We start from the raw sequence: 20,941 nt of genomic DNA on the forward strand, positions 1-20,941 counted from the left end.
CTGATCTCGAGGTTTATCTTCATTTGACAGGTGCATAGGTAGGAGTCGGAGTTGGAGGTGGAAGTAAAAAAAATAATTATATATATATATATATATATATATATATATACACACACACACACACACACACTACTCACAAAAAGTAAGGGATATTCGGCTTTCGGGTGAAATTTCAGGATGAACCTAAAATGCACTATAACCTTTACAGGTGAACTTAATTTGACCTTCTCTAAACTTTTGAATGCACATGTCCAACTGTTCAATGTTTCAGTACTTTTTGCACGACTTGCTGCTCTCTAACAAGGAGCTGAACGGCAAAATTCACAACAGGTGTTTGATCCATGAATCGACCAATGCATTTCCTGGTTCAATTAGAATTGGAACAGTCCTTTTCATCATGCTGTTCACATGTTGACATCATGAGACCAAGACGTCACCAAACAATTGATCAACAGTACCTCACCTTGTGAGGCTGCAAACAGGATGTTGTCAGAGGGAAGTGGCCACGGAGCTTAGAGTGTCACAGAGTGTCATCAGCAGGTTGCAACAGAGATACAGAGACTGGAAGAGTCACAGAAAGGCATAGAAGTGGACGTCCTTTGGCCACATCCCACACTGATGAGCGCTTCATTGTGAACAGTGCCCTGCGGAACCGGATGATGAATGCTACTCAACTCCAGGCACATTTTAGGGAGGTGAGAGGCACCAAGTGTCACGTCAGACCATTCATAACCGTTGACATCAGTGTGGTCTGCGTGCTAGACGACCTGCAAGGGTACCTGACCACACCACCAGGCACAGGCATCATCGTCTTGCACGGGCCAGGGAGCATTTACGCTGGACGAGGGACCAGTAGCCTCAGTGCTGTTCTCTGATGAAAGTCGATTCACGTTGAGCAGAAATGATGGACGCCAACGATGTTGGAGACGTCAAGGAGAGCGCTATGCATCAGCCACTGTTGTCACCAGACGAGCCTTTGGTGGTGGTGGTGTTACAGTGTGGGCAGGTGTCTCTAGTCAATACAGAACTGCCCTACACTTTGTGCATGGTACAGTGACAAGCCCATACTACCTGAATAACATCATTAATCCAGTCATTGTGCCCCTGCATGAACAACACAGGCCTCATTTCATCTTCATGGACGACAATGCTCCAGCTCATGGAGGTCGCATCATTAGGGAACGACTGCTGGAGACTGGGGCACCTCAAATGGAGTTGCCTGTACTTTCTCCAGACCTGAATCCCATAGAAAACCTATGGGATCAGCTGAGTCGCCGTGTAGAGGCTCGTCACTCTGTACCCCAGAACCTTAATGACCTGAGGGCCGCCTTCAAGAAGAGTGGGGGGCCAGGCCTCAGCAGACAATTAGTCGACTTGTGAACAGCATGAGACGTCATTGTCAAGCTGTAATTGATGCTCAAGTGCACATGACAAGTTATTGACGCATTGACATTTTTTGTTGTGGTAAACCCACCACTGTTGTTGGCTTTTGTTTCAATCAATTGTTTGAGATGAGGAAATCACCATTGCACTCTTCTACATAAATGCTCTACTTTCATATATCGCTGTAGCGTGAACTTTTTACTTTTCCATAAATTTCAGCTGAAAGCCAAATATCCCTAACTTTTTGCGAGTAGGGTGTGTGTGTGTATATTATATATACATACACACACACTGTTTATACTGTATATATTGCTTGTCAATAAATGCCCCCAAAAATTGCACAAACCAGACAGCACAATTCTCCGCTAATTTCCATCCAAAACATTTTTATTGTCCTCCAACTTGAAAGGTTTACCCTGTCGTTTGGCTTGGTTCCCAGGCCAAAAACATACATTGCATTCCTTAAGGTAGCAGTGGAGGCATACAAAGATCTTTTTTTTTGACTCAGAGAAATCAATGGAAAGAGCATACAGGATTCTCCCCATCAGGTCACGTTTTTTTTTTTGTTTTTTTTAATTATCTTTGCATTCATGAGTAATGGAGAGAGGGTTAATTTTGAGATCACAGGAAGCTGGAGACTAGCATCTGGTCTTAAAAAAAATAAAATTAAAATAAAATAAGAACTAAAAATCACCGTATCGAGACCAGGGTTGTTGGGTTTCCTCCGTGTTAGAAAAGGCCTGAAAACAGTCGCAGCACTAAAGAGATTTATCCCCCACGTTATGAATCACCACCTCCAGCCTCCTAGCGCCGTTGTAGTGTTTTGCGGGTGGACACTGTGTGGATATGCCGTTCAAAAACCCAAGGTGCCCACAGTCGAAACGAAGCGCGGCCACGCGACCGGATACATACGTCACTGGGGGGGGGGGGGGGGGGGGCGCGGGGTAGGGGCGGGGAGGAGCGGGTTCGGGGGTTCGGGGGTTCGGGGGTCAAGATTCGATATGAACGCGACCAAACGTGACCAAACAGTCTTGTCGTGTGTGGTGACTGTGCAGTTCAGAATGGGCACACGGTGATTTAAGCACATGCTGACGTTTTGGTAAACCATCCAAGCGTTTGTTTGTTTTTTGTTTTTTTCTGTTTTCATTATTATTATTTAATAACTATAAATACACAGCAGCGTTTTTTTTTTTTTTTGTTTTTGTTTTTTTTTGTCGTCGGAGAGTTTCCTGCCCGTCCTCTTCCTCTTCCTCCTCCTCCCCGGGTGGTGAGTGTGTAAGGACGCGTTCCGTCTCTTAATGGCTAACTACGTTCGCTCGTCTGCTAGAGGAAACATGGGTTATGTGGAATTGATTATCGACTTTCATATAGATTTTCTATAATATATTCATATATAATAATTTTTTTTCCCCCGCTCTCTCTCTCGCTCTCTCTCTCTCTCTCTCTCTCGCACCCACCACGCTCGCTCGCTTACACATTCTCGCATCTCGCTACTTTAAGTCAATGTACACAAATGTAATAAAGGTGGGGATGAGTCGGGAGCGACAGAGCTGAAATGACAATCACTGAGAAAAACAAAAAAAAAAAAAAAAAAAAAAAAAGCCATAAAGAGCCGCAGTGTTTTGTTTTTTTTTCTTTTTTTTGTGGTTTTTTTTTTTCATCCATTGGCAGTTGGACAGACACACCAGTCAGCCAGGTACAATGGTCGTTTGGGGTAGGGAGGGGTTGGGCGGGGGCGGGGGGCGGTGCGGGGCGGTGCGGGGACGTTCGGCGGCCATGTCATCAAAGGGGCGGGGCGGGAGGCTCTTTCTTCGTCGTCGTCGTCTTGGTCGCCGTCTTGGCGGTCTTGGCGGCGGGGGCCGTCTCCTTCAGGTTGAGGTTCTCCAGCGCCACGTCCAGGGTCATGACCTCCACGCAGCCCATGGCCTCGAAGTCGGCGAAGTTCCGCAGCGGGGCGTGGCCGTCGTCCTCGTCGTCGGAGGACGAGGCCGAGGCGTTCTGGTCGGGCAGCAGCGTGGACAGCAGCAGCTCCGTCACGAACAGGCTCCGGTCGGCCCACTGCGCCTCGCAGGCCTGCCGCTCCGACTCAGACAGCCGGGGTTCGCTCAGCCTGGAGGGGGGGGGGGGGGGTCATGAGCATCAGTCTCAACATTTCAGGGAGATGATTAAGAATAAAAAAATAAATAAAAATAAAAAATACTATTTATTTATTTATTTTTCTCTCAGCTGTTCTCAACCCGGGACCCCAGGGGCCCGTCGAGAGATTCCCGGGGGCCCCCAGTACAATGAGGAATCGCTAAAAACATCAGAAAGTGTACAATAACGACCGTTTGGATCCTACCTTCACTGTTATCTCTACAACTACAGATGCTATGTCACGTCTAACAATAAGGGATCAGGGCCCCAGACATTTAATCTGATCACATGGGGCCCGACGTCTCGGCACATACTCAGATCCTGACTGGCGGTCGGCGGGGGAAGGGTTAGGGTTCGGGTCCGGGTGAGATGGACCGATTCAAATATCGCAATATCTTTGGACAAAGACCTAAATTTCGATAATTTCAGGATCATTTTGGGAATAGCTCCTTTCAAAACATTTCCACACACAAATATTTAGCAATCATTAGTAATGTGGATGTTACGCATCCACGAAGTTGAGATATTTGAATGACTTGCGTGGAGGACCCACCTGCTGAGTAGGAACTGGGAGCTATGGGAGGCGTGCTGGGCGCTGGGCTCGGGCGGGCCGGGGTTGGGGCTGGGGTTGGCGTTGTGGTTGGCGCTGTTGCCGGGGTTGGCGGCGGCCGAGTTGGTGTTGAGGATGGCGTTGGCGCGCCCGCTGCCCCGCGTGGCGTTGCGGGCCGTCTCCAGCTGCTGGCGCGCCGCCTGGGCCTGCTGGCGCTCCAGCTGGAGCTGCATCTGGAGCTGCTGGAGCTGCGAGGCCGACGGGCCCGAGCTCAGCTGGCCGCCCGCCGAGCGCCGCACGCCCGACAACTGGGACAGGAGCTCTGCCGGAGGAGGAGAGCACTGGGTGAGGATACGGTCTCAGTTGGGGACGCACCAATGCAGTGGTTGCACACGGGACATTCAACACCACCTTGAGTATAAACATTAGGGCTGCACCCAAATAGTCGCCCCAACGTCAGTCGACAAGGAGAGTCAACCAAGTTTTTCATTCAGGCTACACGGATGGATTGGTGTAACGCTAGAGACAGCTTTTGATGGCTTGACCGTCATGCGTGAGTATAGATTAAATTTATATTTTAAAGGCTGGTTGTAGGTCATTGTGTTGGTGTTACTGATAAATTAACCAGACGTTCAATCCCCTCGATGGCTGCTCAGACATTCAGAATAGGGATGTTCCTGACGACTCGCTTCCCTGACGTTTAAACGGAAGGTTAAACTGCGACTGGTCGTCTCATCTAAAAGTCCAAAAAGTAAATTGCGTTTATTACGAGAGCGGTTTGAAACCGTTAATCACGTTCTTCAATAACCAACTCGTATTTGCCCCCGAGCCCCGGGGCGTCCCGGGGAAGGCGCAGCGACTGGGCGAGTCCGCGGCCCCCGGGAGGTGCCAGACAGGAGGCCCGGGAAAAGACGCTGGGAAAACGATGTTCCACACAAGTTTCAGTGCAAATTAAGTTGACCCATTATTGTGTCGGCTGGTTATTAGCTTTAATATTTAACTGTGACGTAGCACAGTGTTAACAATGTTGGCTATAAGATTCTTCCTCGGCTGATGCCCCAAAAACATGTTTTAATAATCAAAGGGATATCAAAACGTGCAACGATTAGTCAACTAATAGTTTGAAAACCTTTAGTCGGGGGCAGCCCCAATAAATATCAAGACTGTTGTTACTTATTTGGACTGCTGTCGTATCCGGATCTTTAGTACTATCATCCTTATTAATCGTGTTATTATGGACTGCTATTATTGCCTGCCGCGCTGTCCTTTGTTCTTTTCTGCTCTAATGCCGCAATTTTCCTCCAGAGATGGATAAAAAGTTGTTGTGGTCAACGTGGGGTCATGGTGCCCACAGGGGTCCCTTCCAAGGGTTCCAGGGGGCCCGCATAAAAGTTATTATTTTGTTTACAACACATGAATACCCTTAGAGAACGTGCCATAATGACCGTTTTGATGCTGGTTGTACTTTTATCTCCCTAACCACAGTATGGAGGTTTGAACTACATCACATCCAACCGTGAAGACCCTGGGTCCTGATGTGCATCAAACTCAACGTCCTTGATTTGGAAAAAAATGCAGAATCCAATTATCTAATCTAACTTTGTGCGTCCTTCAATTATAATGACGTTCGATTATCTCGATAACCCTTCACCCGGTCTACGTCACACTTAAATTAACTTGAATAAACAGCGACCGGCGAGCCAGCGGGGGTTTCATCTTCCGCGGTTGAACACAGCACTACAAAGTCTTACATTTTGAACGGGCGTGCACTCGTGGTTTATGACTGCGCAATGGTCAGGGAAGGAGGACCTGGTTGGGAACGCTGGCATCCACCACAGGGCATCCAGACATGGCTGCGGAGGACTGTGTGTGTGTGTGTGTGTGTGTGTGTGTGTGTGTGTGTGTGTGTGTGTGTGTGTGTGTGTGTGTAACTGCCTTCTTCTGCTTCTGCTTCGTTGGCGTACAACACCGGGGGCAGCTCTTCCTGACGGGGAATTTACGGCGGCTTCCATCCCGTACCATTGCACCGGCGCCTCCTGCTGTTTAACCGTTCTCACTGCTTCTGCGCGTGACACCGTGTTTTTTGCCGTGTGTGTGTGTGTGTGTGTGTGTGAGTGTGTGTCGCCCGACCAACCCTGGTCTACTGACCTAGCCTCTCTCTCCCCCCTGCACTGTACGACGCCGCCGCCCCCCAAAAATGCCCAGCTTTATAGGAAGAACGACTTTGACGTCACAGGGACACCACATGACGATGTCGCCCGGTTGCCGCGGTGCCGCAGACGTAGTGCTGACTTTTACTTATACTCTTACTTTCTGCCTTTTCTACAAACGTGGGGAATAAAGGTGTTGGCAGATACCGAATAAACCGACCCAATCCCAAAAAATGGTTTTACTGAAAAATATCGTCTTCATTAATCAGTAGAACATGATGATGGACAGAGGAGATTTTTTTTTTATTTAATATTTTTATAGGTGTAAAACGAAGGAAGGACGTGGTAAGGTGTAGACGTTCTGATCGAACATTTTGGTAACTTTGCAAACTACCGCACGGTCCTACTTACTAACAACACCAGGTAGGAGTCAGACTATTTAAACACGTGCAGTAGTTTGACAGGAAGTGAGCAAACAAGTTGATGAATAACACAGCAACAGGTGGGACGACAGGGAAAACCGCTGTTAACCAATGAATAATCAATAAATCAATCAAAATCAACAAATAAACCAATAAAACTTTTACTGCAGGACGTTTGGACATGTTTGTGCTTCAGCTTTTGATTGCTTGCTAAGTTATCTCATTCAAAAAGGGCCAAAGCTACTATTGATGTGCGGCTGAGCAGCCCCGGTGTCGCCCACGCCACGAGGCAGGGCCGTACGGGCCGAGCCGCCCAGCGGGCCCTCGTCCGTCGCCGGGCGCCTTGTTTTCCAGGCGGATCGGAACAGACGCGCTCGTTATAGCGCAGCTGGAGTCGACATCGGGGGCAGAGCTGCTGAACCCAAAAAGAATTGGGAACAGAATAAACAAGGCGTTGCCACGGTAGCATTTCCACCGGCACATTTTGTTAACTTTGGAGTACGCCTGCAAGCCTGTGGTGAAGTTCACAGCACTGGAGCTCCTGACTGCACTGGTGTCGTACTGTTAATGTGTAAATGCTACTAATGAGAAAATGATAAATGCATAACTACCTTTAATATAAACAAACAAATAAAGAAATAAACAAACAAACAAATAAAAGTAATTTATTTTTACATTTGAAATGTGTTTAGAAAGTGTTTCCTTCTGTTGACCTATTGAGGTTAAGCCACAAACTGCTCCATTGTGCAATGTTTTAGCCATTCTGAGCCCGTTTAAAAGCTTAGGAAAAAAACTTTTTGTTTTCCACCCGGTGGTTGTGTCAACCTGTACAGGCTAACAGGGAAGAGGAAAACGTGTCGATGGAAGAGGAAAATGTATGGATAGAAGAGAAAAATGTATGGATAGAAGAGGAAAATGTATAGATGGATGCGGAAAACGTGTAGATTGATAAGGAACATAACAGAAAAGACAGCTACCACGCCATTCCCCACGTGTGAGGACAAACAAAACGTTATGGCTTTCAGAATGTACAGTAAAACAACAAACGACGCGTGTGGCTGACCTGCGATGGGGTCCATGGCCTCTCTGCTATAGTTGGAGCTCTGCGAGGAGCTCTGGCTGGTGGAGAGCCCCCCGGTGGTGCTGCTTGTGAAGTGCATGTTGGACCTGCGGGCGCGAGGACCCCCGAGGCCGCGGCCCGGATGGAACATCCTCCGCACGTGCCGCACCCCGCTGGACTCGTCGTGAGGCGCACCGTCAAGGACATTTCGCCTCACACACTTAAATGGAGCAGCGATTCAATTTGTTGTATACATCTATTGCATTTTAGTGTTGTTTAAATCGTATAAACTTGCAATCGATTCCTTAAAAAAAAAAAAAAAAGTATGCAGCATTTAAGTTCTTCATTTAAATGTTTCCCGTCGACCTTAAATGAATTAACAGGACACCCAGAACAATTATGATCCGCTGATTCCTTATGATCCATTAATTCCAGTGAATCAATTCAGAGTAAACAAACACACCCATGACCATCCTTTCAGTTGGCTAAACAAATGGGCCTCCAACGTCGTCCAATCGACCACACAGAAGTGGCTTAATGGTTAATATGAAGCTGGATTTTGTTCCAGCTTCATATTAAGGGTAGGGCAGGGTAAAAAAAATTTATTGCTATATCTAAGTGGGGAAGAGGATGAAAAACACAAGGCGGTGGCTCTATAAACACTACTGTGTGCAGATACACTAATCCCACAGGGAAGCCTTAGCAGAGCCACTGAGGTGAAATAAAATACAAAAAAAAAAAAAAAAAAAAAAGACAAATGAATCTTTTGAAAGGCATTCCAACTTATTACCGTTACATATGAAGTTAAACTGAGATAATTAACAAGATCCTTTTGTTTATATTCCCGCTCTCTTCAGATCATAATGACAAAATATTGCCTGTGACACTTGTACTTTGCGCCGCCAGAGCTTCACTTCAAACCTCTTATTTTATTATTTTGTCGATGTACCTTTTTTACTGTGTAATAGCACTGGCGCCATGAGCTGTATCATATAAAAACTATTGTGCATTTTTGCAAAAACAGCAGCATGGTGGCCAACCGCTACGGCACAGGGAGCAGTTGACATCAGCCGCTTTCATACAGAGATCCCGCAACACCACCAATAAGAAGATCCCACGAGGAAGAGAAGATTATCTACATGACGATAGGGTCGTGTAGGTTACATAATACTTGTTAAACGCAACCATTTCCGCCAAAATTAAAGTCAACTATTGTCACAAATGCAATTAAATTATGTAATTTCTGCATTAGACGGAATCTTTTGCGTGAAAGATTTTTGTAAAAAAAGGTTGGTAGCAATTGTCATTATGTAAAAAAAAACCTCATCGATATAGAAGAGAATCCTATCGTGGACACTCGTCTATATCTGATTAAACCGATATGAATCAAATCGTGCGATCATGCCCAATACCGCCCCAATCTTAGTAGTTCACCAACTCCAGCCTCCCTGTCCATTTCCGAGATGTAAAGCAGTGGAATCCCCTTTAATTAACCACCATGTCCTGGGATAGTGACATGAAAATAGCCGTCTGGTCTACAGTAATTGCCCGGGGTTTCATTTGGACACACGTCACCAAAATTTCTTTCTGGCACATTTTAGACGATAAGTCGTGAAGCAGTTATAAAAATTCAGCGTGTGTTTTTTCCCCCGCCTACAATGACCGTTTAAAATGTCCACTTACAGCTACAATCTACAAAAGATTTTCATTGAAGTAAATGTCTGTTAAGTCACGGGCCCTGGCATGTGCAGTATTCCGAATATGAAGAGGCGGGTGACGTCGGTGGTGACGTTCCCAGGAAAAATGACAAACGGCGCACGGTTAATGAGGCCTCCTCAATCACCCAGCGGTGGCACAGCTGACGCGACCGACTCGCTCTCCTCTGCCTCTACGGCCCCAAACATGACTTTCTAGAGGAAGTAAAAGTCGTAACCGTGTTGCCGTAGGTGAAGGATCATTAACACGAGGCCCGGCCACACACACACACACACACACACACACACACACACACACACACACACACACACACACACACACACACACACACACACACACACACACACACACACACACACACACACACACACACCTCACCGAGGAAGTCACGTGGCGAGCGGAGTTTCCGTTATCCGGTTATTACCGTTTTTTGACCGGAAAAATCTGCTGAAGTCCGTTAAATCTCTCTGGTCGTAGTGTCCGGTTAAAATAATTCCCTCTAAGCACATTTTGAATTATTGCCATGCGATAAAACGATAACCATAATCACCATATATTTTTCCTCGATGTTGAAATGAAATAGACCCGATCGTTGCCGTGAAAAAAATTCCGCGGATCTGTTCATTTCCGCGTTGCAAACGGAACGCCAATCAGTTTGGTCGATCTAAAGCTGACCCGTCATCTCTAACCAATAACGTTTGTCGACATGGAAATAAGCCCCACCTCCTCCCTCGTGCACAGGTTGCGCTTGTAAACACGCACGGAGTAGAGAGAGCACAGCGTCCAGAACTCAGAGGAGAAGCAGAAAGATGATGTCACGTGACAACAATCACACATACATCAATAGTTTGGAGTTTTTTTTTTTTATTATATTTAAGTTCAGACCCAAGGCAGACGGTAAATATCCACTGTGTTGTAAAATATGTGGACGGGACACGCCACAAACTTTAATTATTTATTTTGACCTACTTGCCATATTTATTTTATTTCTGATTTTTATCAACATTTTTATTTAGGTGAAAGGTTAACTAAAGCAGCTGCACACGGAAATGATTTGATTTCTAGAAGTAATATGCGTAATATTTATTTATTAGTTTCTTTTTAAAACGGCGTTAACTGACGGGAATTATTTTATTTTGAATATTCGATAAAAAATATATTATAAATCTACATACCTGCATGAATTCATTCTTTATATATCCTGCTTATCAATTGTTTTTTAGCTCAATAAACACAGATAATATTTGACCGGAATCTCTCCCATTTGTCCCGGAAATTGAAATCTCCCGGGACACGTTGACTGGCAGCAATTCTTTCGAACTGAAGCTCTGGCTTGCGAGTAAACGTTTACCACGGCTGAACAAGAGACCGAAAAGAACGATGACTGCTGACGACGAAGCCTCCAAAACGAGTGCGAATCCAAAGACAAATGAACAAATTCGACGTTGGAACCAAAGGCAACCGACCGACATCACCGTCCGGAACTCTGGGAGGTGAGGTCCAAAAACACCACCTGCAGTTCAATTACCGCCAAAAACCACGGAACAGAAAACCTTCGAGACGGGCACTTTAAATTTAAATCATTCCAGCTCTCCCCCCCTCCCCCAAATACCCCTTTTGGAGGCGTTCCCTTGCCCGTCTCTGGCTTCACGGTGACAAGTCCTCCGTTTGGCCTGTGAAGCCCCCTTCGGACCGCGACGCTGATTAGAGCGCGACACATATAAACTCGGGACCGAATTAAACAAAGCCCCTGTTGCCACGCCGAGGGCGAGGAGCGCCGGCGGTCAGCTGATACGGGCGCCGCGCGGCAGTAATCGCGGCGGAGCTCGGGGAGGTCAAACCGCAGGAAAAGGATATCAAGTCCCTCGGCGCTCTGTGTTCAAGTGTTAAATGAGCAGCAAAGTCGTCTGTCACGTGGTTGGGGTCGCCGCCGGGCAGCGCTGCACATATGGGACAGATCTGAATGGAACCGGGGGGGGGGGGAGAAAGCACAACAAGACATCAGAGCACTTCACCACAACAAACATTGCGTGGCTCATATCGCACCGGGTTCAAGAACAGCGGGTATCCGTCCAAATATACTTTGTTGAAAAGGGGCAGGGGCAACATCGACAAAGTCAAATATTATGACGGCGGATACCTCAATACCGACGGTTTCACAGTATTTTGGGAGCGACCGTCGGCGCGTTCATGGAATGTTTACACACAAGAGCGTCATTGGCGATGTGGACGTCATGTCCGAGCAGCCGCGTTGGAAACGTCCATTTCATTCCAGGAAAATGCGTTTCTTCATTGCGACGCAGCTTCAAAGACAACGTTTAATTCTATTACGATATCATGATACCCGAATCCCAAACAAATTCGAGTCACACGTCACAATTATCGTTATTAGATGGAGACATCACCGGCACTGCTTTGTCGCGCCAGGATGTTCGCGTGACAAATCAGACGACTTCCAGATGACTTTCAAAAACCTAAGCACTCAAGATTTTTGGTTTATTACTTGCCATCAAATAATTAAATATCCGTGTTCATCATTCAGAGGTCTTATTAACCCTTTCCAGCATAATAACAACGAGGAGACGGTACCCTCCAGCACATCTAGCTGTGTTCATATATTTCTCTTTTCCCAAGATTTCTATTGACTTCAGAGATGGGTAACGATAAACCAACACGCTTCAACTTCACTTTTCTACTCTGTTGAAAATGAAGATCTTAACATTTCAGGGTTCCCGTAGTAAGCTTTTCCACAATAAATATGATGGTTAACATCGGTTCACATGACAAATTGGGCGACTTCCATATGATTTTCAAAAACGTAAGCACTCAAATTTGTTATTACTTGCCATCAAATAATAAGATGTTTCATGTACATCATTTAGAGATGAACCCGTTCCGGCATATTATATATACTTCTGTGACCGGTCACGATAAAGCCGTATCCAACCCAACTCACAAAACCTTTAAGGGGACGTTTTCAAAGCTTGTAAAAAAATAAAAAGGCACGAACGTGGTCTCGGCGACACGACGCCGGGTCTCCGGGAGGGGGACTCACCACTTCTGTGGACGTCTCTGTGTGTTCGGCGGCCACGTGCTCCTGCAGGGAGATCTCCGTGTAGCCCATCCTGCCGCAGTAGGGACATGTGAAGGCCTGTGGCTGCTCCACCGAGAAGGCCTCTCCACCGTAGTAAAGGTCTGCAAGGGAACGCACGACCGGTTGTTGTTAGTTTTTTTCCCTTCTTTATTGGTTATTTTTTTGAAAAGGCACGATTCACAATTTTAAAAAGGAACTGCGCCAGAGTCTGCTTCAACTAAACTAGCATCACAGTCCTCCGGTCAGGGAGCGTAAACAAGAGACAGTCACAAAATAACAATGTACATGGAACTCACAACAACACTATATTAACAGCAGATATTACATCTATAAATGCGTGCCTCAGCATTTAAAAACACACAGGAAGCATCTACTGATAATAATTGTAATGAATGCCAATTTCTGACAACCTTTCCGAGATACAGCAGCTTGTCGACTACGTCACCGAGCCAGCACAGCAACGCCCTTCTTATCCAAACTTCCGCATTTTTTCACCCCGTTCCTCCCCTCGCTACATTTGTCGGTTACTCGGCAACAGCTGCTGCGAAGACGCGAGAGATTTGGCGAAAAGTCAATGTGATGTCTGCCCGTTAAAGCACCTTTCAGGACTCAGAGACGTCGGCGCCGTTGAAGGTTTCTGGGCGAAGTTTAATGTTTTTATTTTATGTTTATGGATCGTACTGGGAGTAAGCGGTGCTGGATATTGATATTGATAAATTTAAACTGTTAACGGCTCAGACAGAACTTTGTAGAAAACGTGACATTAATGCAAAACGGATGCAAAACTATAAACACTGAGAAAGTGCACCATAATAGTAAAATATTGATATTGTACTGTATTGATTGTATGTCTACTGAATCACAGTTTTAGGAAAGAGCATAGGGTATTTTTTTTTTCCCCTGGCAGAGTTCACATATATTCGGTCTAGTACAGAAATGAAATATCGAAACCCATTTGTGACTATGGTGGTATTCAATTTAAATGGAAAATGGCTGCATCACTTCCAAACAAAGTTGATACAATTTTCAAATCAATTCAGAAATTAAATTGAGAATGGAATCGCATCTCGTTTTTAACCCAATCCTATTGGTTGGATTTTTATTATTATTTATTTGTTTTGGTCATTTAAGAATTACAGACTCCAGGTTTGACCACAACTTCCACTCATGATCAAGGATCACGTTCTGGAGGAGAGAACCGTAGACAGAGCGGCTCGAACCGTGTTGGGGAGATTGGGAAGGAGGTCAACATGGCAGAACTCAAAATCATGCTAACAATTTTCGGGCGCGGCACCATGAGGTGTGTCCTAGGCGACGCGTTGCTTGTGGTTCTCCACATCGCACTACACAAGGTCAAACAAATGATTGTCAAACACGTGGACCCGCGCCTACAAGTTGGACCGACTTGGAGGTGTCGACGAGCAAAGCCCGAACTTCTGCTGCTGAGATATTCATTTTCCGTCACAGAGGAGAACGACGACTCATTTATTTTAAGGCTGCTCGTCATCCCTCAGCGTTCAAAACCTGATAAATGAGCGAGGGAACAGGCACGCCACGTATCACCAATACATTAAGGACGGCAGAGCCATTTGTTGCCGTCCGTCGATCGCCCAAAAAGACAAATACGACAAACATCCGCGGCACTCCTTAGTGCCGCCACGTACCGAAGTCGACCCGGGTAAGTATGCACTGCATGGGGTGTTCTGTGGTGTGTCTGGTCGTTGTGGCTCCGCTCTCGTAGCACGATGCGCACAGGTCGTAGTCATAGCAAATCAAACATTTGTATCGTCGCCCTCTGAAGTTGCCTTTCAAACACGCATCACAGCTCACACCTGCGGAGAGAGAGAGAGAGAGAGAGAGAGAGAGAAATCACAATGTCTTTTTGGTGAAATGGCAAAGGAAGCTGGGGGCAGTTTAATCTGAGAGTTAGAAACAAATGTGATGTTAAACTAGGGCTAGGCAAAGAGTGTTGATGGAACGTAGTTGATCCGTATGGGTCGCCCCCCGCGGTTCGGCACGCAGATTAATTGCAAAATTTTACCATCTTTACTGCCTTTTCCACATGGAATCCGTGACATTGCTGGATAAAAAATATCCGGCAAAGGCAGTAAGGAGTCATTCCCACTTTGGCCTCCTTCATGGAGTAGTTCCGTATGGAGGCTGTTCCACATAGATAGATGACTGTTACGGATACAGTACGTAGTGGGTTAGGATTAGTCCGTTGTGAGTCCGGACGGACTCTTCCCTCCGCTGACGGAGCTGGGACATAAGGATAGAGCCCCCGTCCCCGGACGCAATAACCCTAAACCTAAAGTTATTAAATCGGTGTGATCGTTTTCACCCTCTGCCTCCAGGAGAAGGAACGTTCCCCGACCGTTCCACCTCTCACCGCCCGCTCGCTCCTTCTCCGGTTCTGTGCTCCGGTGCAGCAGGCGGACCAGCGAAACTCTTGTGTCCGATGTCCCCGCACTGCACCCCTAACTCTGAAACACACTTCTAGGGTTTGAGGGGCATTTTTAAGGAGAAAAATAATTACATTTAAGAATATATATATATATATATATATATATTTATATATATATATATATATATATATATTTATATATATATATATAAATATGTCTCTGCAGAGACTGGACGTGTTTCAGTTTCTCCTCTTTGCAGCCAAAGGTTTTTTTTGTTTTTTTTCCAAGAACAAATAATTTTTTTTAATATTTGTACAAAATAAATACTTGTAAAAATCCATTATTTGTGCTCTATTTGCATTCGGCTCCAGCCCAACTTTAGGGCATCGTTACTGCTTCCATTCACACGCACTTCCCGCTCCACTCCGTGATTGGATGAAAATATCGGCAACCGGGAATTGGCTGAGTCCTTTGGCGGTTCTTTTGTTGGACAATTTTTGTTTTTTTATTTTTGTAATTTAATGACCAGTAACTCAATGACCAGTAAACCAGTTCCTATTCTCGCACTCTCAATTTGAGAATAGGAACTGTGAGAATAGGAACTTGTATTCCACGTTGCCGCTTTTACTACACCCAGTGCTTTTCCCCCCGTCTGGAGGAATCTTCAAAATCACCATAAAACCTGTTTCCAGGTCATTCTAACCACCGGCTTTCTATCTCTGGTTCGGTTCAGATATTGTCGAAACACAAGGCGGTGCAGAGCACACACACACACACACACACACACACACACACACACACACACACACACACACACACACACACACACACACACACACACACACACACACACACACACACACACACACACACACACACACACACACACACCTGTTACCGGGGGGTGAGGAGGGGTGCCGTCATGGGGGGAGCCACCGCCTCCTCCGGGGAGCGTAGACCCCAGACCCAGACGGGCTTTCCCCGGGATAAGGGTTACGTTTTTACTATCCTTTTAAAACACCTATTAAGGGATTGCTTTCACCTTCGCCCCCCCCCCCACCTCCTCCGGCATTTGCGTGCTGCTCTTTATACAAATGTTTTGACTATAATGAATTGTTCCAAATTACGTTCCTACGACCAGGTCGTTAATTGGTCGATAAGCGAGGACCTGTGTTATTTCACGGCAAGGGGGTGTGGCCATTGAGAACGCTAGTGTAGTGAATACTGACAGACTTCGGGAACGAGACTGAGAACAGTGATGACATGAGATGTATACAGTGTATATAATATATATATATAGTATATTGTATAAAGTGTATATAGTATATACAGTATATATAGTATATATAGTGTATATAGCATATAAAGGGTGATGCGCATCCGTCACATTACATAACGTTCTATGCGCGTGCACACCCCGTCTCTTAAAGATGAGAGACAAGACAGATGCGTGTTGTGTTTTACTCTGAAGCTCAATGATTGGTTGATAATTAGGGGTGGGCCGTTCACATGATAGTTGTCATCGGATTTGTATCCGTAAAATGTACCGCAACGGTCGTGATCGAAATCTGAAAAACGGTAAGTTGCCTAAAAGAGGCAGTACCTCACCTTATGCATGTCGCGCCATGGGTAGCAGACACCAAATGTTGTAATAATCCATGAATGGTGCCATCCCTTGAAACACTCACATTGCAAATCCTGCATGCCACTGGGTTGCTTTTGCACTCTCGTCTTAGAATAATTCCACGCCACAGACACTCCAGCGCCACTGGATCACACGTGACTTCTCTTTATGGTACGTTGCTGCTACTTTACGACATGTCGTGAATGAGCTGTGGATACAGCAGCTATGAATATTTTTTGATATTTGAAGATTTTATATAAACACCAGACATCTTGAATGTTGTTTTCATTTAAGCCCATGGGCAAAAGTTCCTTGGTTTAAGTGTTTTACAGTATAAATAGAAGGCAAAGATATAATTTGTCTTCTTTTTCTTTTTTTTTTCCCTGCTGATCCAATAAACAATCTGATCCGTGACTCAAAATTGTGATAAGATCTGAACCATGAGTTTTGTGATCTGTTGCACCCCAAATCATATAACATTGATATTGTAATAGTTTAATGTTGTTTGTTCTTTTGGCTGCATTACAGTAAATTAATATGGTTTTCTGTACTTCATAGACTATTCAAGTTGTACTTATCAATGCCTCTATGTCACAATAACAAATTATTGATGATTGTTCCTCAAATATTTCTTGTGTGTGCAAATCTTATGAAAGCACTGAGTCAAGCCCCAAAATATCCTCGAACTTATCAATACCCACACATTTGTCAATATCGCCCAGCCCTATGTCAGACCAACTTACTATAAATTTTACCCCAAATAAAAGAAAAAAAAAGAGTCAGATTTAGCATACATAAAGTTGTAAAATATACACAGATGATTCTTTCAGCATTTTCTGTCATTTTTAACTTTTCGCAGAAGTTCTTCAAGAGGTTCAAGGGGTCCCCAACAAAATGATGTACTGGTTGAATGACACCAAACATCACCCCTATTTAATTTACAAGACTTTAGCGCCATCAGCGAATGCACGATGCTGAATGTTTTTTTTAACCATAGTTTCAATGACAATCTCTTGAACTTGCATAGACAGGTATGGGAATTTGGGCTTAACTAATTTCCAACAGTAAAAGATATCTTCTCAGGTTGGACTTGGAGAGACAAATTAAATGGGGGTCCATGGCATAAACGCATACCAGATTGTGGGTTCTTTATATGAAAAGGATATGAAGAACGGCTGGTCTACATAAAAATTACACACACACACACACACACACACACACACACACGGATATAACAGTATACAACATATTTCAGCAGAAATACTGCAAGATTAAATCTAGTTCAACATACCATTATTTAATCAGGATGCAACTATTCAAAGTTGCCTTGAAATGTGAGACAATGTCCTATACTATAGTCCCTTGCTCATTTATAAAATCCAACTACCCCATCAAACTCCCAAATGAGTGATAGATAGCGATACAGTGACATATTGTGCTGTTTTCACTTCCACTGGCATCACAACCCACCTCTCAAATCTCCTTTGCATCTCCCCAAATCAAACATTGCGGCTAAACGCCTATTTCAACCCAGGGCTTCCCCCTCCAACCTTGTTGTTGTTCTCCTTCTTTTTGGGGTTTCGCGGGGCCTTGCATCCTGAACCATTGCATGACCGTCCTCTGCTCTTTAAACTCTCCTCTCTGCTTCTGCACGGGAGAGCCCGCTCCGCGCCAGCGTGCGTGGGCGCGCGTCCGTGCGTGCGTGCGTGTCTGCAGCTTCCCAACACGGCACTATTTTTATTTTTTACACAATTAAATAATCCCATAGGACACCACCACCAAAAATAAAATAAAAATAAAAAAACCCCAACTCACTAAACCTCCCTAACGTGTATGGCCGTGGTAATTATTATTACTATTGTTGTTGTTGTTGTTGTTGTTGTTGTTGTTGTTGTGCCGGTGCGGAGCGGGGTCTCGCGTGCAGAAGCAGTGAGAACAGTAAAGAAAACCCACGATGGGGTGGAAGACTTTGCTGTTATCCGCTAAAACACGTCACAAAACGTCACAAGCGCCCCCACGCGTGTTATTAGTCCGGCGGACTGGCGGCTCCCGCTCCCAGTGTGAGACTGGAGCTCCGCGCAAACCACGCCGACCCGCCGCCCTGTCCCGGAGCCGATCCTTCCACCGCTCGAATCGGTTGCATTTTTATTTGTTTTTATTTATTTTTTATCTTGCAACACAAGACACAAGGATAACTACACGTTGTTTAAGGAATTTTTTTTTATTTTACACGTTTTGCACGGAGCTCCAGTTCAGCCCCGCGCGACTCTTAAGATTGACTCCGGCAGTGTGTGCGCGCAGCCCGGGCAAACTCCCCCAAATCTCCCATTCACTGCCAGAGAGACGCGACACCGCGGACAGCTCGCTGCTCCACGGCTGCTATTGTTGTTTTATTGTGGTGTTGTGTTATTGTGTTGTTGTCGTTGTGTTATTGTGTTGTTGGTGTGTTATTGTTGTGTTATTGCAGTGTTGTGTTATTGTTGTGTTGTTGTGTTATTGCAGTGTTGTTGTGTTATTGTTGTGTTGTTGTGTTATTGTTGTTATTGCGGTGTAATTGTTGTGTTACTGTTATTGCAGTGTGGTGGTGTTGAGGTGTTATTGTAGTGTTATTATTGTGGTGTTGTGTTACTGCGGTGTTATGATTGTGGCGTTATCATTGTTGCGTTATTACTGTAGTGTTATTGTGCTTGTGGTGTTATGATTGTGGTGGTGTTGTTGTTGTTGTGTTATTATGATTGTGGTGTTATTGTTGTCGCTGGCCCGATCGCGGCCGACTGGAAAGTTGACAGCGAGACGAGAGGTGGAACCCAGAGGCCGCGTGGGCCTCACGGGGCAAACGACCCCGACCGGCCCGGTTAACCGGCCACCCGCCCGAGCTAAGGGCGCCGGTTAGTCGGGTTGCATCGGATATGTCGATAACCGGCCCGGCGCCGTGGCCGTGTGGTGGCGGCAGGGGCGGGAAGGCGACCGACCGAAGAGCAACTCCACTGACAACAAGGTTGGCCGCAAGGACGGAGGTTCGGGCTGCTGAACCGGCGGTCGAAGGCGTGTTGTCGGAGGGGGCGGGCGGCGCGTTTCACCGGGTCTGGCCGGGGAAGGTGTCGGTGTCATGACAGGTTTAGACCCGACAACACCACCCGGCGAAACCACGCTCAGTTTCAGCGTCCCCCACCCGCCCGCCCACCAACTCGCCAACCAACCAACCCGCACCCCCAGCCTCGGCACCCCCCACTCGGCGAGCCAGCCTGCTAACATTAGCACGGCTAGCAGGTTAGGAGCTGCCACCGTGCTAACTGTTACTTAGCACGGTAACGGTATGGCTGCTGGCGGCGCAGGTCGTTGCCGCGCCAGAACGCCACGGCGAGCCCCATCCCCCGGCTCGGCCGGGTAACTGTTAGCGACATTGTGTTTGCCCCGGCCATTGCTGCCGATTTACGGACACATTTCACGGCCGCCATACTGTGTCCTGACACCCAACCCCGTAAATGCTAAGCTATCCGGCTAGCAGCGTTAGCTCCGCTCTAGCAAGCAGTGCTGATTATCCCCGCGTCTTTGAACCGCAGACCTACCTTCATGGCGGGACATCCTACGGGATACGACTGCAGGCCCTGCTTCGGGCTCCTTGGCGTTACAGATCGGCGTAATAATGTTGTCGGCTAAGGGAAAAGAGAAGCCGGGGATGGCTGTCTGTCCCTGGCCGCTTCCCTCATCAAGGATCCGGTCTGGCGCACTGCCCCCCTCCGCCTCCCGCTGTGTCACCGGAGACTGCGCCGCCGCCTCTGACCGCCGGGGGGCGCCGTCGCCTGCTTTGTTGAGAATGAGGCTGCGCTGACACGTCCGACCGCTAGAGGGCGCGCCGGGCTTCTGTTTTTAAAGCTGAGGCCGCGCTGGCCCTTCTGACCGCCAGGGGGCGCAGTTGTCTTTTTTATTATTATTATTATTATTATTATTATTATTATTATTACTGATGCGTCCATAGATCAGGCTACACAGAAAAAAGTACTTGTCATATTATAACAGAGCCTCTCCGGCGGGTTATCTCCCAAACAGGAGCCTTTCTGTGTGGAGTTTGCATGTTCTCCCCGTGCTCACATGGGGTTTCCTCCACCTCACGTCAGTAAGGACCCACCACCAAAAAAAACATGCACCCATCATCGTCTGACCAGCGATGGACACTTATCACCTGGTCCCCGGGCGCGTCCACGTATGCTGCCCACTGCTCCTGGCTGTGGACCCGGAGGAAGGACAAGCCAGGATGGGTCAAAAGCAGAGGAGCCATTTCACCGGCCACCATCAAGCATGTGCGTGTGTGTGTGTGTGCAAGCATGTGTTGTAGTGTGGTGTGTTGTGTGACGAATAAAGACTGTTTCTTTCTTTCTTTCTTCTATTACTTATTAAAGT

General features: G+C 46.4%; 1 protein-coding gene across 1 annotated transcript; it reads right to left on the minus strand.

Annotated features, from left to right (window-relative positions):
• Nucleotides 1–1,760: 1,760 nt before the first annotated feature.
• On the minus strand, nucleotides 1,761–20,253 carry LOC307232271 (E3 ubiquitin-protein ligase KCMF1-like). The gene is made up of 7 exons (XM_080003213.1): nucleotides 20,110–20,253; nucleotides 14,176–14,343; nucleotides 12,473–12,612; nucleotides 11,275–11,376; nucleotides 7,705–7,885; nucleotides 4,073–4,391; nucleotides 1,761–3,493 (listed from the first exon to the last, which is right to left on the minus strand). Exons 1-7 carry the CDS (start codon nucleotides 20,123–20,125, stop codon nucleotides 3,166–3,168), a joined length of 1,254 nt encoding a protein of 417 aa, XP_079859339.1. The 5' UTR covers nucleotides 20,126–20,253; the 3' UTR covers nucleotides 1,761–3,165.
• Between the last annotated feature and the right edge of the window lie 688 nt (nucleotides 20,254–20,941).

The sequence above is a fragment of the Zeus faber genome (assembly GCF_960531495.2).
Source record: "Zeus faber genome assembly, chromosome: 7".
Classification (NCBI taxonomy): domain Eukaryota; kingdom Metazoa; phylum Chordata; class Actinopteri; order Zeiformes; family Zeidae; genus Zeus; species Zeus faber.